The sequence below is a fragment of the Lipotes vexillifer genome, unplaced genomic scaffold (assembly GCF_000442215.2).
Source record: "Lipotes vexillifer unplaced genomic scaffold, Lipotes_vexillifer_v1.1 scaffold515, whole genome shotgun sequence".
NCBI lineage: Eukaryota > Metazoa > Chordata > Mammalia > Artiodactyla > Lipotidae > Lipotes > Lipotes vexillifer.
Genome location: NW_006772017.1, coordinates 2,379,114 through 2,406,619, shown reverse-complemented (window position 1 = coordinate 2,406,619; position 27,506 = coordinate 2,379,114). Strand labels below are relative to the sequence as shown.

Here is a 27,506-nt window from a genome sequence, read left to right as displayed (position 1 = left end):
CTTTCCCTGGCTATTGGAAGATCTTGGGTTCTTGCCTCTTCCACTCTGGCTCTCCAGAAACTGCTGGCTCTCTCTATCCCTGAGAACAGACTTCTCACTTCACAACAGGGAGAGCAGCAGGCAGCTGCTGTTCAAAGGTCCTTGGGGTTTTTCTGGGCAAGGATCAATTGGGCCCTGGCAGGAGACCCTGATGGATAGAGCCTTGGGGCAGCTCAGGAGGCACTATTGGAAAGGCAGAGGTAGAGGAGTCAGGTGGAGCTGCCAATCTTATGTCCCATTAGAGGAGTGGATGAATGTTTACATCATGGTGCAGCCTGTGAGCCAGCTTAGTCGTGTAAGGAAACATTCAGCACACAATGAGACAAGAATCAAGTCTAACACTTCAAAAACCAGCCTATGCCACCCTTTCTTCCATCCCCTCCAACTTGCCTACCTCCCATCCTCTTATTGTCCCATTTAGTTTCATGCTTATAATTGGAAGTATTTATTTTGTTTTCTGACTCATTCCCTAGATGCCCAAGTTTTAGCCTGACCCCTGGAAGCCTTTGTTTCCTACGTCTTATCCCTGACTTCCTGAGTTTTGACTCCTGCCTGACATGACTTTTTTCATGCCTCATTCACTTTCATTCTGATGCACTGGCTTTAAGCCACTGCTCTGTTATTTTGTGATTCCTGACTTATTTCCCATCCAGTCTATTTCTCCCTTTTTCGGGCATGTGCTGCAGGAACACGAAGAGTAATTCCTTGGGTTAGGTATTTACAATCATGTTCTATTGCAAATAGCATTGTTTACTAAAATTATTAATGGCATTAATTTATTGATTTATTTTACTTTAGATGTAATAGAATATGTGATAGAGGAGGTAACTGCAGATCATCCAGAAGTTCTTTCCATAATAAAGGAGACGGTAAAAATGGCAAAGGACATGAACTTTGAACAGCCACATGAAAAAATTGCTGAAATCTTAGACGAAGTTCTCCAAGAGGTAAGAAATCCAGGCTCTTTATTTTTATCATTGATTTCACAGTAACTGAGAAAATGTTAACCTAGTATATGTACAATTATTTTAGAATCCTGTATGACAGTGTTGAAATCTGTAGCCTTCAAATTCATGTGCATTTTACAGTCAACATTGTTATGTGTAATGTACCCCAGTGAACAGTTGCTTATAAATTTTCAATAATTATCAACAAATGTGCAATATAATTTCATAGCTTTGACGTTTATTCTTCATTAACTTTTATTGTCTTTAATTCAGTCCAGTTGGTTAAAAGATAGTTTATATGAAGCAAGTACCAAAGTTACTTTTTCATCTATGAGTCGGTTATTTGTAAACCAAGACAAATTTTGCTCCCTAGCTAGCTAATTTCATCCAACCACCTTGAACATGTTCATGGGGGAGATGGATGGACACACCACGGATTTTCCAATCTAAGGGGAAAATAAAGCCTCAGGTACTATGTCCTACCCATATCAAATCAGAAGGCTTATGAAGATCATATGGATCTGTTTTGTACAGAGCCCTTGGGTAAGCGTTCAGAGCAAAAGTTAAAGAGAACAAATCAGTTTTGGTCATTCAATGAACTTATGTATTTCTCTGTAATTTGAAAATGATGTAATTTAAAATCATGAGAAGAAAAAAAATGTTCTCTGAGAGTATAGAACCACTCTGTAACACATTGGGTGAAATCCTTGGGCCCCAGGCTATACCCAAGGCAAGTTGTTATCCCCCTCTGAGCTTCCCAAAGAGATCTTTCAACTTCTGTATCTCTTCAGGTTGTTCTGTCGTCAATTTATTTCTTCAGAAACATTCTGAGTACCTACTGTGCTAGAGCCTGGGGACACAAAGATGAATTAAACATAGCTCTTTCCGTTAAGGAGTTATCAGTCAGGTAGGAAAGGCTGACATAGAATCCAATAATTAACTCTCATGTGCTAAGTGGTAACTAGATATGTACAAGGTATAGGAATGTCAGGAAGGTCAAGGCTATTATCTCATCCTGGGAGGTGAGACAGAGCATCCCAAAGGAGGAGATATCCAAGTCAGGGATGTCTTTAGCACTGTGAACATCCCATCCTTGCCCTTCACTGATAATTTGCTCCATTCTTTCCAGAGTTTATTCTGGAGGATACAAATCTACAGGGAGTACTACTAAAACACTTCTGATGTAGTAATATGAGTAGTGTCAATAGATGGTAAACTGTGAGTCTGGGATTGTGGGGGACTTTAAATCACGTGAGATTTTAACATCAAAGCTCATATCAGATTGTCTTTTTCAAGAGAACAGAGACCAATGCAGGACACTGTTCTACCTGTCATCAGTTTCCATGATCTCTGAGTAGGAAACCTATTTTTAAAAAGTAGGTCATTACTAATTTCTTACATGTAAAGACAAAATCATATTAGGGTATCTTTCTCAAATTAGTTTATAGATTTGATGCAATTATAATAAAAATGTCAATGTATTTTGGAAACTGACAAATGTCTCTAAAATTTATTTGGGAGAACCAATAGTTGAGACTTGGTAAGAACAGTCTGGCAAAGTATAACAGAGAGAGACTTGCTCTACAAACTAGTAAAATGTGATGTTACAGTGGTTTATAAGCCTGATAGTCATACAAGGACTAACAGAACCACAGAGCAGGCACAGAAACAGACCTCAGTATAGATAAAAACTGAGTGTATACTAAGGTTTACATCACAACCCAAAAGGAAAGGAATAATTATTTAATAGTGTTGATAAAATTAACTGGTAGGAAAAAAACAATTTAGATTCTCAGCTTGTATCAAAATTAATTCCATATTAATTGTTAAATGTAAAAATGGCATGTTTTTACCTAGAAGAAAGTGTAGTGATATTGAAATGATCTTAGAATGGTCAAGTACTCTAGGCACAAATGCCATGGAAGAACTCTTAGAGCAAAATCTCAATGAAGATGCTACTTAACAATGATTCCCTTTCCTTAAAAAATACACCATGAAAATCAAAATTTTAAAGCAAACATCAGACTGGGGAAAGTATATATAATAAATATGAGACATTGATTCCTCATTATAAAGATTTCTTACAAATCAAGGAAAATCTAATACCAATGTAAAAAACAGACAAAGACGTAAACAGATTATTTCATCAGAGAAGAAATACAAATGGTTAACTGAAAAATGTTCAAGTGTCAATAAAAATATGAAAAAAAGAGAGACAATTTCTTACCTGTCAAATTGGCAAAGATTTTTTTAAAACTTATAGCAATCCATACTAGTGAGGCTGTAATGATATAGTCACATAGGAGTGAAAATTGTTATAGACATTATGGAAGCAACATGACAATGTATATAAAAAGCCTTTAAAATGTTCACTCCTTTATTCTTTTTGACCTAAAAACACTTTTTATAGGAATCTAACCTAAAGAAATATATACTTAGACAAAGATTTATATATGCAGATGTCCATCATATCATCACAATGTTATAATAAAATTATAAGTTATATAAATGTTTAACATGAAGAGGATGATTAAACAAATTAGGATTTATTCATTTGACTAAATACTATGAAGCCATTAAATTTTTTTCAAAAAAATTGAATGAGATAGGGAAACTATAAATTATATGTTGATATTGTTTTAATTTTCATATCTTTGAAACTTAGTAAAATTTTTTATTAACCATTTATATTGTTTCCACTTTTATTGATATATAATTGACATATAAGATTGTATTAGTTTAAAATGTACAACATAATGATTTGATATTTGTATATATTGCAAAATGATTACTACAATAAGTTTAGTTAACATGGTCACCTCACATAGTTACATTTGTGTGTGTGCGTGTGTGTGGTGAGAACTTTTAAGATCTACTCTCTTAGCAACTTTCAAATATACACTACAATATTATTAACTATAGTCACCATGCTGTACATTACATGATTAGGATTTATTTATCTTATAACTGGATGTTTGTACCTTTTGACCACCTTCACCCATTTCCCCACCTCCAGCCCTGTCTCTGGCAATCACCAATCTGTTCTCTGTTTCTATGAATTTGGTTTTTCTAGATTCCACAAATAAGTGAGATCATGTAGTATTTGTCTTTCTCTAACTTATTTCACTTATACTTCTTCATTATAGCTTTTTTCCCCCCAATTCTATTATGTGAAACATTTCAAAGTGTTAAAATTCTTTTTTTCAAAATACTCTTCATTCAGATGGAAATTCAAAAAGCAGGTAATCTTAAATTCTGCATAGGCCAGAGGGTTACACTAGTCTTCTTGAGATTTCTTCCCCTTTGACTTCTAATATTCTGTGATTTCCTGATGGCCCACAAACTTGTTTAAAACCTTCAGAATTGGTATATTCATAGATCCACATCTAATCTCCATACTTGTGTTGAAGTTATTATTATTGGGTGACAGGTAGAAGCCTTTCACATTGAAGGCTGAAAAGCAAAAGGGAAGTGAAGAGCATTGTCACTAAAAAAGGCAAACTGGGCTAGGACCTTGCTACTCAAAGAGTGGACCAAGGACCATTGTCACCTGAGAGCATGTTAGAAATACAGAACTCTTGGGCCTTACCCTAGACCTTCTGAATCAGGATTTGGATTCTGTAATACTAAATAACATATAGTAAGCATGTATTGTTATATTTATTTAAGAAAGGCTTTTGCTTCCTGTTCTTAACTTTTAAAACTTATAGCTTTATTGCTTTAAAATTAAGTTTCTCTTTTAAAATTAAGTGACTCTTTTTATTTCCTTCTGAAAGTCAGAAAAACTCAAAAGATACTTGATTAAGGTCCATAAAAGTAATATATCAAGGTAGCATCCTTTACTTGGGTAGATATGATGGTAATTTCAGTTTGCTGTTTTTCACAGGTAGTTGAAGAAAACAAGAATAGGTTTTATGGTGCCCCAAAATATGGAGGATGGATACTGGACAACTACCCTATTATGAAAGAACTGTGGATGGTCTTAGTCAACAAAGGAATTCTACCCGATTTAGTCATCTGTTTATCAGACACAGAAAACAATGGTTGGTAAATATTTATCATGTCAATTTAAAGTGAAGTTTTTATTGCTGATAATATTTTTAGTTAAAATATAAAATGAAAAACACTCCACCTTCCCTATGTACAAATACCACACCAGTAGTCCCTTCATGACCTAGAGGTACACAAAAGGAGGCATCCATCCACTGAGTAGGTGGCCACAGATGGTGTGGGATCACCTGATGTTCCAGCAGGCCCTTACAATTATTCTTTGGAGCTGAGAATCTAACACCCCATCCCAGTCAGCATTGTAACTTCTAAATGAAAAATATATGAGGCTGAGGGCAAAACTATATATTAGTCCTTCTTCACCTTAAATGGGAAATACTAAGTACATAAAGATAGCAGAACTAAATTTTAATTATTCTGTCACTTTGTATAAAGCTATAGTAATCAAAACAGTATGGTACCACCAGAAAAGCAGACACATAGTCCAATGGAACAGAACAGAGAGCCCAGAAGTAAACTCACACATATATGGTCAACTAATCTTTGATGAGGGGGCCAAGAATATTCTGTCATTTTGCATCTTAAGGAAATATATTTGAAAAGAGAATTTCCATGGGGAGAATATATTATACTACCTCTTTTCATGTTTTAGTTATTTATGACATGCCCATATACACCTTTTAAAAAGGATTTAAGATGGTCTCTTAAAGAACCTGGGCTCTATTTAAATAAATGCTTAAAGGAAAATATATTTGGATATAGACAGAAATAATCTTTTCATTGTTAATTTCCAAAAATATATCTCAATATATTTAATAGAGCTTCAAAATTAACATTGTTCTCTTTGTGTTTCAGGAAAATATTTATTTAATAGACTGTATTTAGAGAATAAACAAGAAATTGACTCTAAGATTTTAGAAAGGTTATTGGATGAACTACTAAAGAAAAGAAAAGAGGAAGAAGCAACAAGGTAAAATCTGCCTGGCACAATAAACTGGGTTAATTAACCTCTTATAGCTGTTAAATATGTACCTACAATTTATATTTATGAAATGTCTTTAGCATCAAAATGGTGGCCTACTAACTAGATCCAGGTCTAATTCTAAGAAAAACAGTAATTTCACAAATACTTCCATAATCTGTAAAATACAGAGTTGTGGCTGTTTTCACAGCCCCAAATCAGACATTCTAAACCAAATATCTACTTTCCAAAGACACTGTAAAAAAATGAGCACAGGGAAGATATTTTTTTCTACCATGTTTATCTGTGACTTAAATATTATAATTTTGCTAACTAGAATCCACAAATGAAAGAAATAATATAATAAAAAGTGAAAATACACTTGTGTGGTATGACTAAAATCCAAAGCCTAAGTTCTACATAAGGAAAGAACAAGACTACTTATTTATAATTGACAGGTTCAACATCAAGAGCTTATTCTCTAATCTGGGTGCAATGAAGAACATTTCAAAATGTGGACACACTTCCATCTGTTCATGGCTGGGGTCAAGACTAAACTTTAACTATCAAGTTCTTCAGACTGGAAAATAAAGTATAAAAAGAAAGAGTGACTTAATGTGCTAATTGTTCTTCCTTGCTGAAACAAGCTCTTTAGACACTAAAATTTTTAATTAGTCCACTGAGATTCCTACTTCTCCAAGCATTAAAGGCTGAGACATTCAAAAACTAAATTTCTTTATATTAACCCATTAAACCTCCCACTATTAACGATGACACCTATAGGAGATTTCTCAAATGTTATTTCCTTTTCCCCTTCAGATATTAGCAATTTGTGCTGGGACTTAGGAGAGCTCTTTAAACTCTAGGAATTATGGAGCTGGGAGGTGGGTATTTGTTAGGGGGTGGGGGATAACTGATAACTGTGTGTCAGAGGATTTTGTTATTTGATGTTCATTGTTCACCTAAATTGGCCGTTCCTTTATGAACTTAACAAGAAAATACATAAAGTATAATTTAGATTAGTTAATAAAATTGTTTGTAAAATTTTACTAAAAGTATTAAGACAATAATTACAAACTTATTACATTTACTTTTAGCTTTTAAAAGTTCTGTTACAAATGGAGCTACAATTTGCTAGGATTTAAGGGATTACCTAATTTTTTTCCAGTGTATGAGAAATAGTCAAATATTAAAGAACATATGAAGCTATCGACATAACAGTAAAACGAAGTTCATGTGATTTCTAGGCTAAAGGTTTGCTACATTTTAAGTAGATAATTTAAAATACATTTAATCTATAGGGTTTTTTTAAAGGAAAAAGACATCTCCACTGTCTCCCAACTCTTAACTTTCACCTCCCTCTTACCGTATGGAATTTTCTGAGCTATCTCTATAATCAATTTTTACTTCTTTTGATTCTAAATTTTTATGTCTTTATAAACTTCTTAATGGCAAAGACTTGCCCAGGTTGAAGCAGACTTTTCTCCATTTCTCTATGTTGCTTTTTTCTCACATACTGCAGAAAATGAAATTTAAAACAATTTAAACAAAATGGTCAGAGATGCATTTAAAGGCCTTGCAACTTGGTTGGAAAAGAGATAAGATTAACAGGATTTAGAATTACATCTTTGGCCATATATCTACAGACATGCTGATTCTAGATTTTCCAACATCAGTTTCCAAATGTATGAGTCAAATGCAGAATAATTTCTGTTATCACCGTTTGTCTTTGACTGTCTATCCAAGTAGTATATAGAAGTAGCTAGAAACTGGCAGCAAAATTCTTCCTCCTTCTTGTCAGGTCTTAGATTCTTAGCAGCATAATACAGTACCCAGGTTTTGGATGAGGAAAGTCTCACAAAAGAGCCCTACCTGACTAAGTAGAAGGATTGCCAGTTCACACAAAACAAAGTAGGGAAGACATGCAGAAACAATGTTCAGTAGTCTCAGAAGTCTGGGGCATGAACAAAGAGAACTTGAATTACACCAAGACCTCAGTCTGGATCACAGACTGTATCTAGAACACAGTGAGAGAACACCCCCTATTAACAAGAAACACACTTGTTGGGAGGAGAGGTGTAGTAATATCTTTGAAGAGAATATATTAAAGATTTTCAAAGAAAGGGGAAAAAGAACACACAAAAAAGCACTGAATATGAGAGAATGACCAACCTATAGAATGGTCTGAAGAAGACTACCCCAGAGTGGGCTGCTGAGATGAATGGGCTCTACTCCACTTAACTGGTCCCCTGTTTGTGCATACTTGATACAGTTTTTTTGATATTATTTTTAAAGATGCAATCAACATTCTTATACATGCTTCTTTGTGCAATAGTATGCCAGTACTTGAGGGCTATATTCCTAGATACAGAATTTCTAGGTCAAGGGTATGCATGTTTTAATTTTTTATAAATATTGTCTTTCTCCATCATTTTACTAACTTTCCTTATACCTGTCTTCATCATTAAGGCAGGTTTAGTCCTTGAACCCTAATGAAAGACAGATTCCCTCCAGATATTTGTTTCCCTATCCCAAGTCTCTTTAAATTTCATCTTTACTATATTAAAAAGAAAATAAATCAGAAAATAATTTTTCTGGTTACAAAGGTAAATTTACAAATTTTCTACTTATTCATATGGAAAATTTTTTACAGTGCAAAAAATGTGAAATAAAATTTAGAACTCTCAGAATGCCACCATCCAGAGATAATTACTATTAACAGTTTGATTCATTTTATTCTTGTCTTTTAATCATCATTTATATACATTTTAAATACAAAAGTAAATTTGTATTATACATAGTTTTATATTATACCTTTTTTTCATTTAACTCTATGTCGTGAACACTTCTCATTTAATCAGAGGGAAAATGATACAAATTATCCCAGCTTGGAGTTAGACAATCCTTTTTTAGTTTTTCCAGGTTTCCTAATTAATAGCCAAAGTTTTTAAAATACAATATTTCAACTTTTCTTACCAAAAAAAAAACCCCAAAATTTCTGAAAACTAACTAGCCTCAGTATGAGTAAATTAAACATTTACATTATAAAGTAAAAAGTATAATGAATATTATAAATGACCTACCCTTTAATTTTACCATTATAAGCCTTAAATTCTATAATATTGTGAGATATCTGAATTTCCAAAGATAACTAAATTTTGGACCTTTTCATTTCAGAAAAGCCAAAGAAGAGACATTAAGAATAGAAGAAGAAAATCAAAAGCTATTGGAAGCTATGAATGCGAAAGCAAAAGGCAAACATAAGATTATATGATTAATAATATGCCATTTGATTTTGTATTGTGACTGCCAACAGCTGCAGTATTTCCAGTGAATCATAGACAGGGTGACCATATTTCCCAATTTGCCCATGAGAGTCTAGGTTCATGCCCAGGTTCATGAAGTATTGGTTTGACCCCCCCCTCTCATTCTCATAGTGTTCCAATTTGGATAATAAATTATATGGTCACAGCAGTACTGGATTCATAGGAAAAGGAATCCTGACACAGATACCTACTCATCCACCCTGTAAGAGGGGTACACAGTAGGACAGCATGTGCACCATGTCTTCAAAGGGTTGCGCTTGTCACAGGTGACATGGCTTGTTGGAATTACTTCTACTAAAAGGATCCTGTAGGAGTTGAGAAAACAGCTAAACTCTTACTATACCCATTGTCTTTATACTTAAACTTCCATCTCCATTATAGAAGAACTTACTCTAAAAATTTCTTTTAAGACTGGAGTTTTAAACCTGGGGATAAAATTCAGAGGTCTGTGAATTTGAATGGGGAAATAATTATAACTTTATTTTTTACTAACCCTTAACTGAAATTTAGTATTTTACTCACCTAATAATTAATATAGGCTACAAACCACAATAGTATTAGCAGCACCTTGACTTTGTCACCAGTAGAAACAAAGATATTTTCATATCCCATTCCAGTTTTAGATGTCTTGTTTATGCGTGTCACTATTCCAAAATTATGGTAGTTATTCAACCAGTTGCTAGTTCTTGTTACTTAATGCATTAGCAAAGATGCACACATTTCCTATACCACAAAAATGTTTTTGATATCTTGATAACTGTATTCAGTATAATTGGCTTCTTATTTTATTTTATGAGATTGAAAGCATTATTCTAAGAAGGGATCCATAAGTTTCACCAGACTGCCAAAGCCATCCATAGCTCAAAAGAGTGAAGAAAGTCTGTTTCAGTGTTCCATTGCTGTGCAGCCAGCCACCCACAAACTGTAAAACAACCACTATCTTTATTCTGCACACAATTCTGTGGGTCAGGACTTCTGGCCGTGCTTCTCTCCGCTCCCGGAGGACCTTGGTTCTGGATTTGAGTGTTCACCTTGGAAGGGGCTCCACCAGCCCCTGTCAAGCCTTCAGATTGACTTCTGCAACTCTAATTGACATATTCACTGTGACTTCATGAGAAATCCAGAGCCAGAACCACCAACTAAGCCACTCCCAAATTCCTGACCCCAGTTATTGTGAGGGCAATATGTGATTATTGTTATTTTAACCACTAATTTGGGGGGTAATTTATTATGAACCAATAGATAACTAATACAACATATACATGAAGCAATAGATAACTAATACAATATACACTTAATCAAAAATCACAGATAGTACAAGGATCTTAGAACACTTTTCAGTTCATTCCTGACTCACATGGAACACAGATTATCCAGTAGGGTTCTAGAAAAGTTTTCAAACTTTTTACATTTTTCAGCATCATTATATAAATTCATTTTATATATACACTTTATAATGTACCTAATGTGGATAAGAACACAACTTACAGATAACCAAATATATGCGTGTTGGAGGTATATGATGTTTTTTCTTTTACTATAAGAGATACTCAGCTAAAAGACATTTTGAGTTTCTGGAGTAGAGTATATATAACTTCATCTCTAACCCTAGTAGAATTCAGCAAATGATGCTTCCTCCTTGTGTGTATCACCATAAATCCTTCATATAACACAAAAGATTCACCACCTTCCAACTCACATACTTGGAAGCCACATGCTTGGCAATCCTGGTCAGACTTCAAGATATAAGGACACTTCAGGATGCTTTTCTCTTTGTGCTTAATCACCCCAATTTAGATTAAAAATCCAGGTGCCAGAGGTATCTCATACCACTAGAATGTGATTCTTGGAAGGTACTCACTGGGCAGGGGGCAGGGGAGGGAATAATTCCCGCAAGAGTCCAGAAAACAAGCTCATTTAGTTTTTCATATCTTTATGTAGAAAATACCTTGTTTCAGTCAATTTAAAAAATATATTAAAGGGAATTGAAGAGTCAATTTAAAAAATATGTTAAAGGGAATTGAAGAGATGGGTTTTCTAACACCACCATTTACCCCATCTTCTTCCTCAAAGACTTCTATGCATTTATTTCTTATAGCTGTCATCAGCAACTATGTAAAACTTGGAGTTATGTTTTTTAAATTTTAGCATACTGATCAACATACTCTATTATAATTTGTAACTAGCTGTAAGAAAATATATAGTCTAGCCTAGTGCTGCCCAGTAAAAATAAAATGCAAGCCACGTACATAATTTTAAATTTTCTAGTAGTCACATTAAAAGAAAAAAGAAACAAGTGAAATTAATTACAGTCATTCCTCAGTATCCATGAGGAATTGGTTCCAGGACCTCCACAGGTACCAAAGTCCATGAATGCTCAAGTCCCATATATAAAATGGCATAGTATGTGCATGTAACCTAAGTGCATCATCCCGTATACTTTAAATCATCTCTAGATAACTTATAATAACTAATAAAATGTAAATGCTATGTAAATGGTTGCCAGCATGCAGCAAATTCAAGTTTTGCTTTTTAGAACTTTCTGAAAATTTTTTTCAAATATTTTCAATTCGTGGTTGGTTGAATCCACAGATACAGAACCTGAAGATTCAGGGAGCCAACTGTATATTTTATTTAATACACTATATCCAAATTATTATTTTAACATGTAATACATGTAAAAATTATTGATATATTTTTACATTCAACTTTTCATACAAAGTCTCTGAAGTCCATTGTGTATTTTATACTTAACGGCACATCTCAGTTTGGACTAGCCACATTTCAAGTTCTCAATAGCCACATGTGGCTGGTGACTACATATCAGACAGTGCAGGTATAGCCATTCCCTTTTAAATGGACATTTGGGCTGTTTCCTGTCTTTTACTGTTATAATATTTGGGAATGCTATATGCATTTCCCCATTTTGAATGACTCCTTAGGCTGGTGCTCCCATAGCACTCTGAGCATATTACTATCATCCTTTACTACTGCATTTTGATAGATACAATATGTAGAGACTGTATCTATCTTTCTCATTAAGCCTCATGCTCCAGGGGTCATTCCCAATTAGATATTTGCTGACTTAATCTAAATAATTTATTTCTTCTCATTTTTTATAGAAGCAGAAGAAACTGAAGCTGAGGCTGACGAGGAGATTGAAGGTGAGGAGTCTGAACTTCACGAAGGGTCTGAGGCCCCTGAGGTAGCCGAGGAGACCAGGGCGTCCTTACCTGAGGAGGCTGAAGTTTTCGAAGTCCCTGAAACAGAACATGAATCAGGTTAGACTTTATTAAGGATCGTATCCTTAACTCCACTCTTGTCCATTGGCATGTATGTGTGTATATATGTGTTTATATGGTATAAAATGGAAGCAGGCTGAGAATGGAGAGATGTGCCCCAAGAGTGCAGCCGGTTAGTCCAAATCACATGGCTGGAAGTGTGGTAGGAAAGCTGAGTCTGCTCTGCCTGGGGGCTTGACACTCAGAAGCAGGGCCTGCTATATAATTTGTGGGGCACAGTGTTCAAAAAGTAGGGGAAAAGAGCCATTAAAAGTACGAAAATATAAAGCTCTTTCTTTTCTTCCATGGTCTCTCTTTTAACTTGTCATAGTACTTTTTGTTTGTTATTTAATGTCATTCTAAGTAAAGAAAAATTAAAATTTTAAGTTATTAGCATGAATTTTACCGTTTTTCTTTATGTTGCCCAATGCCACTTTTAAATGCAAACGTTAAGAGCACTTAACTCACATGCAGAATCATTGAAACTACACAATTTGTATTTTGCAGCTTGTACATGCATATGTATTTTATTCTTACCAGAATACTAAGTCAGTTTCATACACAAAACTAACTCAGCTTCTTATTTCATTTCCTAATATGCATATATTCTAGCAATGCCCTCTACTTTTAGCTTCCCAATGATTAAGGAAAGGGAAGACTGAAAGGAAAAGGAGCTCTGGGTTGCCCTATCTTTTCCTTTCTTTCTGTGTCGTCATTTTCAGTCTAGCCGAAATGATCTAGCTGCAGGTATCTGAAAACCTTTAGCTTGTAAGATTAGTTTCTAATTCAATACTGACTGTGCTCGGAAGCATTTTATGAGCCCCACATCATTTCAGTTTAGCTAGTACAGGAAAGTAACATGAGTAAGAAGGGATGTGATGAGGTTCCATGGTCATTCATGTCTCTTTGAATGCCATCAACTTCATTCTGCATCTGGAGCAAGTCTAGTTCAAAGGGAGACCACGGTCTCTCAAGGGCTGTCAGCATCCTCCCCACCCCAAGCCACTAGGTCACACTTACTCCCACATATCGTGGGTCCCCTAGAATTCTATGCTCATGATGGAGCATCAGGAACACTCATGAGAATGAGATGGCAAAGAATGGCAGACGCAGATCGTGCATATCTCTGCTCACACACGTGCCCTGTTGTCCCATTGGAGTCCCTTTGGATTTTGCTTACAAAACTCAATTCAAAGATAAAATTATTAAAAATTTCAAAATGACAACCAAAGTGCATTAAACTAAGTATGAGACCATTCTGGGTGAGAGATCTAGAGCAACTGCACAGCTCGTACACCCATGAAGTCAGCCCTCCTCAGAGGTCCAGTTTGGTGGGTTGGGGCAGGGCAAGAAGGAATCTTACAGATTTCCAACGAAAGTCACTCTCAGGGCTGGAGAGTGGGCTTAAGCAGCAAGATAGGGTACCTCACTGTGGTGGAAGCGGGGCTCATAAAATGCTTCCGAGCACAATTAATATTGAATTAGAAATTACTCTTACAAACTAAAGGTTTTCAGATACCTGCAGCTAGACGCCAGCCCTGGAGCAATTAAGGGATGAAAACCTGCTGTTAGCTGGTAAAAGAACCAGGACTAAGGGGAATTTTTACAATGAGAAAGCTCAAATTTAACATAGATTGTTTTTACTACAGGAATTGGCATTAGGTTTATGGGACAGTAAGTATAAAATCAGAACCTTGTGCCAGACAGAAGAGCTAACAGGATGAAATACCCAATTTCTTTTTTAAGAATCCCACACCTTTATTGACTTGAACTCTCACCCAGAAACTTCATTATTTTCTTGAGTACTTAACCAGTTAGGCTGACAACAATCTTCCTACCCACCTACCTTTTGCAAGGAAACAGGCCATAAAATATCAAAAGAAATAAAAGAAACTGACATCCATTAAATATGACACAAATGTCCATTAAATGTTTCCAGATTTCCAATATCCCCAGTGTTTCACAGTTGGTATTTAATAACGTAACAGATCTAGGGGACAATTTAATGTCATTGCCTTTTATCTCATTATTTCCCCCAGGCAACCTAAATTGGGTGTTCTAAAGCCAGTAGCCTACTCCATTCAGGGTCAGTTCTAGCCAGCTCTGTAGACATGACTGGGCTTCTCCAGAAGCAATTAGCGTCTGTGAAATCGTGGGTCTGTTTTGTCCCTGTTAAACCATATTCTGTTTCACAGAAGGGCTTGCATCTGGTTTAACTAGTGATTACTTCTTCCATCCAAGGGTCCTTTTTCACAGAGTCTTCTCCTATAAATTGCTTAAGTAGGCAATTTTTTTTTCACTTAAAACTGCCCTGTCTAGCCATCAAAGACAAATACTATATAATTCTACTTATATGAGATACTTAAAAGTAGTCAAAATCATAAAGACAGACAGTACAATGGTGGTTGCCAGGGGCTGGGAGGAGGAGAGAATGGGGACTTATTGTTTAATGAGTATAGAGATTTTGGTTTTACAAGATGAAAACAGTTATGAGGATGGATGGTGGTGTTGGTTGCACACAATGTGAATGTATTTAACACCACTGAACTGTACACTTAAAGATGGTTAAGATGGTAAATTTTATGTTATGTGTATTTTACCAAAATTAAAAAGAGAAAGGAAAAAATACTACCCTGTCTAACATAAATCCATTACTTTTGGAATTTTTTTTTACTTTATCCAGAGTTCCCTGTGGTAGGCTGATGATGGCTGCCAAAGGTGTGTCCACATCCTAATTCCTGGAACCTGTAGGTGTTACCTTATTTGCAAAAAAGGTCTTTGCAGATGTAACTAAATTAAGAATCCTTTTTTAAAATATTTATTTATTTATTTAGCTGTACAGGGTCTTAGTTGCAGCATGTGGGATCTTCATTGTAACATGCAGGCTTTTTAGTTGCAGCATGTGGGATCCTTTAGTTGCGGCATCCAGGCTCTTAGTTGCGGCACGTGGGATCTAGTTCCCTGACCAGGGATCGAACCTGGGCCCCCTGCACTGGGAGTGCAGAGTCTTAACCACTGGACCACCAGGGAAGTCCCTAAATTAAGAATTTTTTGTTTTGTTTTGTTTTAATGAGGCTTTGAAAGCCCTAAGGGATCTTTCTTTTTTTTCTTTTAGTATTTATTTATTTGTTTGTTTGTTTGGCTGCATAGGGTCTTAGTTGTGGCACGTGGGATCTTTGTTGCGGTGCACAGGCTCTTTGTTGTGGCGCACGGGCTTCTCGCTAATTGTGGCGCATGGGCTCTAGAGTGCACGGGCTCAGTTGCCCTGCAGCATGTGGGATCTTAGTTCCCCAACCAGAGATCGAACCCGTGTCCCCTGTATTGGAAGGCGGATTCTTAACCACTGGACCACCAGGGAAGTTCCTAAGAATCTTGGTATGGGGAGATTATGTGGGATTATCCAGGTGGGCTCTAAATGCCATCATAAATGTCCTTATAAGAGAGAGCCAGAGGGAGATTAGAGTCTCACACAGAGGAAGGCAGTTTGAAGATGGAAGCAGCATTGGGTGATGCAGACTCTAGCCAAGACATGACAGTACCCAGGAGAAGGTCAAAGAGGCAGAAAGTACTCTCCTCCAGAGCCTCCGGAGGTAGCAGAGCCTTGCCGACACCTTGATTTCTGACTTCTGGCCTCCAGAACTGTGAGCGAATACATTTCTGTTGTTTTAAGCCACCAAGTCTGTGACAATTTGTTTTGGCAGCTACAGGAAACTAACACATACACAAAGCAGGCTTTTTTTTTTTTTTGCGGTACGCGGGCCTCTCACTGTTGTGGCCTCTCAGGTTGCGGAGCACAGGCTCCGGACGTGCAGGCTCAGTGGCCGTGGCTCACGGGCCCAGCCGCTCCGCGGCATGTGGGACCTTCCCGGACCGGGGCACGAACCCGTGTCCCCTGCATCGGCAGGCGGACTCTCAACCACTGTGCCACCAGGGAAGCCCCAAAGCAGGCTTTTTATATCTCGTGCTTAGGAACACATCTTTTCCTTTGAAGTTTGGCTTCTGTCTTGGGCCACAGGATAATCATTATCTCTGTCAAATAAGATGACTGAAGTCTCATTTCAATCCTGTCGTCACTCTAGCCTTAGAATGGAATGACACATGTATTGCTTAGAATTAACACTTTAAAGGGCAATAACCTATGCATTCCGAGGCTGGTTAATCACTTTTCTTATTCCCAATTTGCTTTCTTTATGTACTGGTTAGGTATAGGCCAATTACATGCAAGAACATGAGCTTAGAGTAACCATTGGTTCAAATCACAGTGCTTCATTCCAAGCACTTCATGGACATGTAATAGAGTCAGCTGGTAATAAACATCGGGAAATTCATCCATTCCTTCAACAAGTATTTACTGAAGTCCTTCTAAGTGCCATGCAAAGCAACGGACACTGCCCTAGGTAGTACAGACTCAGCAGTGACCAAGACAGTCAAGATCCCTACCCTCAAGGAGCCATCATTCTATGGGGTGAAGAACAAGAATAAACAAGTAAATAACTAGGATAATTTCTGATTGTGTTAAGTGCCATGAAGAAAAATCTATGAAGACCCTAAACCAGTACCTGGGATACAGTAGGAACTCAGTAAGTGTTTGTTCAATGAATGAGCAAGGTAGAGACCACGGGGGTAGTTTGGAAGAGGCAACACTAAACATTATGGTCCAGGAAGAGTGTCATCTGAGATGATATTTGAGGCAAGACAAAAGCACTGAAAGGATCTGGGCAAAGATCCCTCCACTGCCAAGGCTCAGAGGTGGGCACAACTTCATATGGTCAAGGAAGAAATTGAATGTGGTTGGAGCATGGTGAGCAAGAGCGAGGTGGGAGATGAAATTGGAGAGCAAAGCAGAGGCCAGAGGCTTATGGAGATGGGAGTTTTCTGCAAGTGCAGTGGTCAATCTGATCTTATTAACATTTTAAAAATTTCACATTGGCTGCTATATGACAAGTTATAGAGTTATCCTGCACCTGAAGTTCTTCATTTGTAAAACAGGGCTGGGAAGATTTACCTAGCAGAGTTTTTATATGGATAAGAACATTTCTTTAAAGCACCCAGCAGAGAGTCGGCCTCATAGCTGATGCTTTAACATCATCTTTACCAGACTAGAACTTAGAGATTTTCTCCTCGTCTGCCTTATGTTCTGAAAAGACCAGAGCTAAGGATTCCTAATTCAAATTAAGTGAAACTGAATCTTAGCACTCTCAAAATCAATAGTTACATTCCCTCCCCGAATATCAGAAGGAAAGGAACCAGCATTTGGGGCTTAAACCAATCAGGATAAATTCCTGGAGATGGAGAGAGGGTCCCACTCCCTCAGCCATGTGGGGAAGGGTAAACACTGGAACAAAAGCACAGGTCTGCCAGGAAGGAAGAAGAGGAACACATAGGCTGGGTGAATTACCACCAGTGTCTGTCACAGGGTGTGTGGAATAAAGTCTCTCCATCTCTCCCTTGCTAAATCTTCACCAAGTTCCACATTGCTCTCCAATGCTTGTTTTCAAGTAGACTATTGGGAAATATATCAGTTTCCTAGGATAGCTTTAACAAGCTACCATAAACTTGGTGGCTTAAAACAACAGAAATTTCCTCTCTCACAGTTCTGGAGGCTAGAAGTCTAAAATCAAGGTGTTGGCAGAGCCATGCTCCCTCTGAAATGTCCAGGAAAGAAGCCTTCCTTGCTTCTTCCTAGCTTCTGGTTACTCCAGCAGTCCTTGGTGTTCCTTGGTTTGTAGCTGTATCACTCCAGTGTCTGCCTTCATCGTCACATGGCCTTTTTTCTCTCTCTCTGTGTGTGTGTGTGTGTGTGTGTGTGTGTGTGTGTGTGTGTGTGTGTGTGTATCTGTTTCTGTGTGTCTTCTCCTCTTACAAGGACACCAGTCATTGGATTTAGGGCCCACCGTAAATCTGGGATGATTTCATCTCAAGATCCTTAACTAATTACTTCTGCAAAGACCCTGTATCCAATTCATGTCACATTCACAGGTACCAGGGTTCAGGATGTGAACATATCTTTGGGGGGCGGGCACAATTGAATCCATCACAAGGAGTGTAATTCAAGGAAAAGGAACAGGGGACAGCAGACACCTAGGGTATATAAAGAGCAGCACTCATAATGACAACTGCACAGATAGTGTGTCCCTAAGACCAGTGGTTCCTTAATGGCCATCTAAAACCCAATGCCATGGTCTGATCAAGTTTTCTCCAGTCAAATGCATCTCTCTCAAATAAAGCCTGACCTCACCATGTTGAGTTGTCAGGACCAGGCTGGGCAGCCTGGAGTGAGCAACCACTGAACATTTTGCAAGTCGCTTCCTGCCACCCCATTATCCAGAAACCTGACCAGATTTAAGTAGCAAACAATTCAAAGTTTAAATTCTGGAACACAGATGTTCAGTGTTGTTGATTAAGGGTTGATCATGTGATTCAACTATCAAGTAACTAAGTGGTAGGGTTGACTTTTTAAATTAAGAAGCATAGCTGCTGACCTTGCTTAAGAGGAAGACTATTCCATCTGCATCCATTGCGACTGCATTTGTCTACAAGTAACAGAAATGCCAAAACACTGTATTAAATAAGGGACATGTATCATCCCTGAGTCCAGGGTATTTTTTGTTTTTTTGTTTTTGTTTTTTTGGCTGCGTTGTGTGTTGCTGCACACGGGCTTTCTCTAGTTGCAGCGAGCGGTGGCTACTCTTGTTTGCAGTGCGTGGGCTTCTCATTGCTGTGGCTTCTCTTGTTGCGGAGCACAGGTTCTAGGCACATGGGCTCCAGTAGTTGTGGCACGTGGGCTCAGTAGCTGTAACTTGCGGGCCCTAGAGCACAGGCTCAGTAGTTGTGGCGCACGGGCTTAGTTGCTCCACGGCATGTGGGATCTTCCCGGACCAGGGCTCCAACCCTTGTCCCCTGCATTGGCAGGTGGATTCTTAAACACTGCGCCACCAGAGAAGTCCCCAGGGTTGGTTTGATAGTGTACAGATGTCATCAAACATCTTCTGTTCTCCTGTCTCCATACCACAGTCTTTGGCTCAAAATGTTTTTCTTCAGTTATTGTTTCAGATTCCTTTTTCAGGATTACGTTTTATTATTTTTTTAGTTAGATAGTTATTGCTTTTCAACCACATTAATCTTCTTCTTGATAGTTTTCATCTCATTGTCCTTTTTCTCTGTATTTTTTGGAGAGTTGTTATCCTCCACATCACTGACTTATTTTCTGCTCCTTATTGCCTCTCTCCTGATGCGTATTTCAATTCTGCTATTGCATTTTAGATTTTCTTGCATTGTGTTCTTATTTCAACTAGCTTTCTTGTATTTCTGCCTTTATCTTAGGTTGGTCTCTCCTTTTGCCTCATGGCTCCTATTTCACAGACTCTGTTGTCCTCCTGTGCTTTTTGAGTGTACGAAGTACATATCTTCTAAAGTTTAGTTTATTTTGCTTTATATGAGAAATCTTCTTCAGAAGCAAGCTCTTCATCTGAATCTGTGAATCAATACTCTCTTTCCTTCATTATAGCATATTTTCATAGGCTTTGTTGTTGCTGTTTTGTTTTGTTGTTGTTGTTGACTTCTCCCTGAATGGAGCAGGTAGAGTAGGGTAACCAACAGGAAGGGTAGGTAGAGTATTTATAAGAACCACCGCCGCCCCCCCCCCCGCAACAAACACACAACACGCATATACTCCTTTCACTTAAACTTCCTGCCAGGCACTCTCAGCCATAGACCTGAAGGTCAGCTCAATGTGCATAAACCTGATTCAACTTATGATATTTAGTATCATCTTCTATGGCTTTTCTAGACTGAAGCTGGATCTTCTTCATCCCCAACTATTGCATTCTCTGATTAAGCCAGAGAAGCTAAGACAGTTTAGAATTTTCTGTATATTCTTGGTGTTCTTCTTCTCTTTGTCGGGGTTATGCTTTTCTTTAGGTAATTGAACACCTTACAATTAAACATGCTGCCACCAGGCCAGCCCTCGGCTTGTCCCCTTCTACTCCCTGTTCTCCTGAGTATTAAACGTTACAGATTCTGTAGAAAGAGGACCCAACTATTACTTTAGCTAACTTAAAAGACAGCTTCCACAGTATTACAGAATGGCTACATATATATTTAAAACATTTGTGTGTGTGTGTGTGTGGTCTACACAAAGCTTGTGTCTCAGAACTAGGAGAGACTATGGGCTGAGAAGAAAGATTATTAGTCCTTCCTTCCCTGAAACTATCTATGCTAGATCTGTATGTGGATCATGTCTTATATCATCCAGGAAAGCAGTTGTTGATCTATATCTCCAACAGTGGTATTAGTTGAGACGCTCCTCAGTTTCACCACACCGACACCCACAGCTGAGACTTTGGCATATCATCGCCCTTTATTGCCACTTTATGATTCTTTAGTATATCTTTACGGGTATCTCAAGAACTTAAAAGAACTATCAGGCACTGCTAGTTTGATGCCATGTTAACAGAAGTTTGAATGATATTTAACAACAGTCATCAGTCAAAATTGTATGTACCAATTGTTATTCTGGTCAACGTCCTTTTGTGTATTTAAGAATATTCTTCATTTTCTGCCTTATACTATTATGTATTTTTATGCCTTGCTGAAACCAAGCAGTGTGCTCGTGTGCCCGCTGCACAGGAAGCCAAACTCGGACAGCGGGTGTTTGCAGCAAAGTAAGGGCTTATTGCAGGGCGCCAAGCAAGGGAGTGGGAGATGAACCTCAGATCTGCTCCAACTTGGTCTTTGAGTTGGGGGCTTTTAAAGGGGAAGAACAAAGAAGCTGTAGTTAATTGTCATCTTGTGACATTTCTTAATCGTAGTTTCAGGGTCAGGATGCCTACTGTTTATGAGTCTCTGCTCTGGGGGTGCATGATCAGGGGTCTTGCCCTGGAGAAACAACCTGAGTTTGTACATTAATGATGTTATCTGACTCTGGCTGATTAGAGTTCAGTTAGCACAGGATTGAGATCAGAGGGGACAAGAAAAGGAATAAAGTTGTTTTTTTTTTTTTTTCTTTGCAGTACGCGGGCCTCTCATCGCCGCGGCCCCTCCCGTCGCGGAGCACAGGCTCCGGAAGCGCAGGCCCAGCGGCCATGGCCCACGGGCCCAGCCGCTCCGCGGCATGCGGGATCCTCCCGGACCGGGGCACAAACCCGCGTCCCCTGCCTCGGCAGGCGGACTCCCAACCACTGCGCCACCAGGGAAGCCCAGGAATAAAGTTTTGAATAGGGAGGTTAACCATAAACTAGGCAGGGGAACTCGGTTTTAGGGGGACTCAGTTTCAATACTTTATCTAACAAGAACCGTATTATCAATTAGATATAGTATACACAATTTAAACTATGTTTTGAAATTTTCTTTGTGCCAAGAACTTCATAAAGGAATAATGTTTTAAAATTCAAACACTATTAGATTTTTTTTTTAAAGTGTCTGAGCCCACTGAGGACACTACAGTTGGAACAGAAATTCCAAAAGGATCCAAAGAGGGACTAGAAACTAAATTATCTGAAACAGGTTAGATTATCAAATAAAAGTAGTTAGTGCATAAAAGTGCTTTTCATATTCTCTTACAATTTTAGGCATAGTACCAACTTCCTACTTGTTTCTTTCTATGTCAGTCATATGCCAGTTGATGTGTGTTATATTTATTTATCTAACTTATTATATTAAAAGTGTACCTAGCCAACTTGTAACAGTTTTCATCAAATTTTATGTTATACATTTTATTAACAGTTAAAGCTGCCATATGAAATTGATATTAATTATCCAAATAATTTGGATTTTATTTATAAGTAATAATTCATCTACAGCCAATACAAGGAACAAAGTATAATTGAAATATGAAGTTATAAATGTATATTATTGCTTAGAACACTAAGTTTATTTCTTTCAAATTTTTTAAAATAAATTTATTTATTTTATTTAATTTATTTTTATTTTTGGCTGCGTTGGGTCTTCATTGCTGCGCGTGGGCTTTCTCTAGTTGCGGTGAGCAGGGGCTACTCTTTGTTGTGGTGAGCAGGCTTCTCACTGCGGTGGCTTCTCTCATTGCGGAGCACGGGCTGTAGGCATGCGGGTTTCAGTAGTCGTGGCACGAGGACTCAGTAGTTGTGGCTCGTGGCCTCTAGAGCGCAGCCTCAGTAGTTGTGGCGCACGGGCTTAGTTGCTCCACAGCATGTGGGATCTTCCCGGACCAGGGCTCGAACCCATGTCCCCTGCATTGGCAGACGGGTTCTTAACCTCTGCGCCACCAGGGAAGCCCCAAATGTTTTTAAAGTATTATAAAGTATAAGTTATTTTGGCAATATGACTAAAGATATAATGCCTGAAGGCTCTTTTTTCTTTCCTTTAACTTGTACTCAGAAGTTGTACTACCTGAGTTTCCAGAAGACGCTTATCCTGATGTTCCTGAAATGGAGCCAATTAAAGAGAGTGTCAAATCTTTCTACTCCTCCTGGAGGCAGATGGAAACAACAATCAGTGACTCTTTTACTCAAGTTTTAAACTTGGAGATTGCTGGCAAAACTCCAGAGGAACTACTTCAAAAAGTCGTTGAGACCATGGAAAGTAAGGGCCGTCTGTAATCATATCATTTATTGTCATGAGCAGGTAATATTATTAAAAATACTGTGAAAGTTTAAAGCCTGTGGTCTGTGAAGCAAAACAGTCAGTATATCCAGGGACGATATTTAAAATATTTAACAAGTGTCATAGTGCAGGCACCCACCAATCAGAACAGCCATGAGGTACAAACAGCACTGGCCAAACTGGCCAGTTGTCACTTAAAGAATTTGTGAAGGCCTGTTTGCATACACATTTAAGCTAAGAGACCAGTCCCTATAATTAATTTTCCTAATCTTTGGCTACTGTAATATGCTTTTATCCTAAAAATACCTTCCCAACTATTTCTTCTTTTTTCTACAGAACCTTTCCACTATGCTGGCTGGGAGTTAACTGTGGATGATTATGATGAAGAAACAGAAGACCATCAGGCTGAGGCCGAAGGCGATGAGGAGCTAGAAGAGGAGGAGAAGGAAGAGGTAGGAGTCTTTGTTCCTGCCCCTCACCGTGGTCCCGTCACCGAAAGCGCACATATCCAGAGTGGTAACGGGCACTTTTAGACTCCAAGAAAACAAGCAGGGATCTTCAATTTTATAAACATTTTCAACACATTTTGCCTCCACCCAGCTTCATTTGACCTCTGAAATGCCGGGGCTGCTTAGTATATTACACCCATGAAAAAAGAATTCTTTAAATTTTTTCCCCTGGAAACGTCTATAGGTATTAGAGACAGAAATATTTTATAAACTTAACAAAAGTGGATGTCCATTGACAGGGGAATGGATAAAGAAGATATGGTACATATGTACAATGGACTATCACTCAGCCATAAAAAGGAATGAAATTGGGTCATTTGTAGAGATGTGGATGGACCTAAAGACTGTCATAGAGTGAAGTTAAGTCAGAAAGAGAAAAGCAAATATCATATAATAACACATATATGTGGAATCTAGAAAAGTGGTACAGATGATCTTATTTGCAAAGCACAAATGGAGACACAGACTTAGAGAACAAATGTATGGATACCAAGGGGGAAAGGGGTGGGGTGGGAGGAATTGGGAGGCTGGGATTGACACACATACATTATTGATACTATGTATAAAATAGACAACTGATGGGAACATACTGTATAGCACAGGGAACTCTACCTAACACACTGTGGTAACCTAGAAGGGAGGGGATATCTGTATGTGTACGGCTGATTCATTTTGTTGTGCAGTGGAGGCTAACACAACATTGTAAAGCAATCATACTCCAATATAAATTAATAACAAAAAAGATTTAACAGACGTGGGTGTTTTATACAAAGCACAGCAATGGCATCTTTGAGGGGCTACGGGCATGATAACAATGAGTGGTTTGCTCAAATGGGAACAGCTCATTTTAGGCCCCAATCTTCTCCCTTGGCACCACAATTTTGGTCACTGTTCTCAACTGATAGCCTCCCAGTTCGGCCATCTATCAATAATAAAATAGGAGGTGATTCTTTTAATTCCGGTCTTTATCAATAAAACAGGTAGATAAACATTCAGTTGTAATTAACTTTCTGTTGCTTAACTTAAACCCAAATATGTATGTGTCAAACAACAAGTGTTACACAATATGATTCTGCTAACAGCTTTCGGTACTTTATCCTAAAGAACTGCTGAGACCTTCAGTCAGGGTGGCTAAAGGATGCGGGTTTTGTACCACTAATATTCAGATTCCCTCCTCTCAGTCATCCTTCTGCCATTCTTCTTCTGTGCCCTGCTCTGGTCTGCAAGAACACGGTGTCTTTCTTGTATCTGCAGACAGTTCTCAAGCTGTCTGTAATATTCAAAACTTAAATTTTTAAGTATGGTCTTCATTGATAATATAGTGTCTTTTCCTCACTTCCACTCTTCCTAATTTACCATAACACAGATCAGTTTTACCTGCAGGATTAGTTTCCAAAGGCTTCCATAACAAAGTACCACAGAGACTTCCCTGGCGGTCCAGTGGTTAAGACCCCACGCTTCCCCTACCGGGGGCATGGGTTCGATTATTCCTGGTTGGGGAACTAAGACCCCACATGCTGCGTGGCACGGCCAAAAAAAAAAAAAACAAAGCACCACAAACTCGAAGCCTTAAAACAACAGAAATTTATCCTCTCACGGTTCTTGAGACCAGAACTCTGAAATCAAGGTGTTGGTAGGTAGGACCATGCTCCCTCCGAAGGCTCCCGGGAGAACCCTTCCTTGCCTGTTCCAGCTTCTGGTGGCTCCAGATAATCCTTGGCTTGTGGCTGCCTCTGTGTTGGCTTCAGCCTCTGCCTCAGTCTTCACTTGGCCTCTCTTCTGTGTCTTCTCTTATAAGGACACTTGTCACTGGATTTAGGGACCACCTGGATAATGAACAATGATATGTCATCTTGAGATCCTTAATTACATGTGCGAAGATGCTTTTTCCAAATAAGGCAGACATGGCTGCCAGGAATTCTGGGAGAACATCCTTAGAAATTTTGATCTAGGAAGAAAGACAACACTCTGTCTTTACATCCACCTGGAAAAAAATCACAAGAAAGAATTTCACTTCTCCCAGCTCCATCAGTTGCCCCTATTAATCACAGTAACTAGAGGACTTTGTATATGATTGAGCCAACCTCAGTCACATGCTCTCAGTGGCTATAAGGTGAGGAGTTACTCTGATTGTCTGGTCCATTTGAGAACCTTGGAATGTGGAAGAAGTGGTTCTCCATGAGAAGAGGGAGAAGGGTCATGTTACTTGAAAAGGGAAAGAAAGGTGCTATATAGACAAAAGCAAAAAAATGTACACTAACTCATGATAAAAATTCTGGGAAGACATGTACTCAAATGTTAACAGTCATTCCAGGAAAGACAGAGTAAAAGGGATTGGATTTACCCTCCTGCCTGAAACAACTGAAAAATAGGATACATACATGAAACAGTTTTCAAGACATTGACATGAGACAGTGAAGCACAGTGATCCCAGAGAGGTGGGAAATAAATGAAGTGCACCCTACGATTTCCCCATCTTCCTGTCTGTAAGACCATGTACCTTGTCCAGGCTGTGGTACAGGGAGGAGGGACCCAGACAGAGCCAGGGAGACTCGTTGATTAGAGGATTGGAGGAGATAGAGCAGAGAACCCCTGGAGACCAAAGCAGCTAGAAGGGAAGGGACAAGAGATGAGAGAACTGTACACAGAGAGAGCTCTGGACACCTGCAGAGCAGCCCCTTCAAGTTTTCAACAGAGCACTGATCAGCTTCGCTGTAACGAAACTACTCAGGGCCCTGGGAAGTACCAAAGATTAGTGGAACCAGTACTTGGATCTCACACAGAGGCAGAAATAATGCCTATTCCCACCAACTAGACTGGAAAAACCTCATAATTCACAGGGTATTGGGTAGTATACTAAAAAGCATTGGGCTTTAGCATATGCTAAAAAGAGTCTAGTCTTAGGAACGCAGAATAATTAGACCTGGAATAGCACACACAGAAAAATAAAACCAAATAAAAGAACTACTGATACAGACACCAACCTGGATGCATCTCAAACCAATTATGCTAAGAGAAAAAGCCAGACCAAAAAAGAATACATACTATGTGATTCCACCTACATAAAATTCTAGAAAATGCAGACTAATTATAGTGATAGAAAAGAGAGCGATGGTTGTCTGGGGATGGGGCAGATAGGCGGCAACTAGGGGCAGGAGGGACGGATTACAAAGAGGCAGGAACAAACTGTGCAGTTGACAAATTAGTTTATTATCTTGACTGTGGTGATGGTTTCATGGATCAAACATATATCAAAACTTATCAAATTATAAACTAAGTATGTAAGTGTTTTAATGTCAGTTATACCTCAGTCAAGCTATTGAATGTGTTAATGGTGGTTATGTCTGAGTGATGGACTAGCAAGTAATAATATAGATAAATACTTATCTATATTGTCTGATTTTTTAACATTCGAGATGCAGTGTTTTTACAATAGGAAAGATCAACAACAAAGATATTTCGCTTTTGCCACACAAATAGAAAACGAAACAACAGTTCTAATGTTGCTTCAGAGATCAGAGATCAGAAATTGCATCAAGGTGTGTCCAGGTGTTTGTCTTTCCTCATCAGTTCTGCCTGCACTTGGCATGTGTTTAAATCTGAGGTTATTTCTTTCTCTATTTGTGGCAAATTGATTCTTGCCTCTCCTCCAACTCTTCCATTTTTTCCTTCCACAATACTTAAGACCAGTTAGGTCTCTTGGATCTATCCTCCAAATACCTTATCTTTTCCCTCAAATTTTCTATCTCTTAATTTTTTGTTCTTACATTTGTAGAGTTTGTTCAAATATGTGTAGACTTGTCTTACACTCAGCCTTCTAATTTAAGACATTCATTGGGGTCTCTAGAGTGGAGTAT

The 27,506-nt window shown here is 38.3% G+C and overlaps 1 protein-coding gene and 1 non-coding gene across 2 annotated transcripts in view; one reads left to right on the top strand and one right to left on the bottom strand.

Moving 5' to 3' along the window:
* AK9 (adenylate kinase 9) overlaps positions 1-27,506 on the top strand; it is a 118,712-nt gene that overhangs the window by 48,903 nt on the left and 42,303 nt on the right. Inside the window, exons 13-20 of the mRNA XM_007447277.1 lie at positions 838-986; positions 4,873-5,029; positions 5,850-5,964; positions 9,133-9,209; positions 12,404-12,562; positions 21,980-22,066; positions 22,919-23,119; positions 23,477-23,592. Of these exons, the coding sequence (XP_007447339.1) occupies positions 838-986; positions 4,873-5,029; positions 5,850-5,964; positions 9,133-9,209; positions 12,404-12,562; positions 21,980-22,066; positions 22,919-23,119; positions 23,477-23,592 (1,061 nt within the window). The remainder of the gene's footprint in view (positions 1-837; positions 987-4,872; positions 5,030-5,849; positions 5,965-9,132; positions 9,210-12,403; positions 12,563-21,979; positions 22,067-22,918; positions 23,120-23,476; positions 23,593-27,506) is intronic.
* On the bottom strand, positions 15,520-15,592 carry TRNAG-CCC (transfer RNA glycine (anticodon CCC)). The gene has a single exon. It is a non-coding gene; the product is annotated as a tRNA-Gly (tRNA).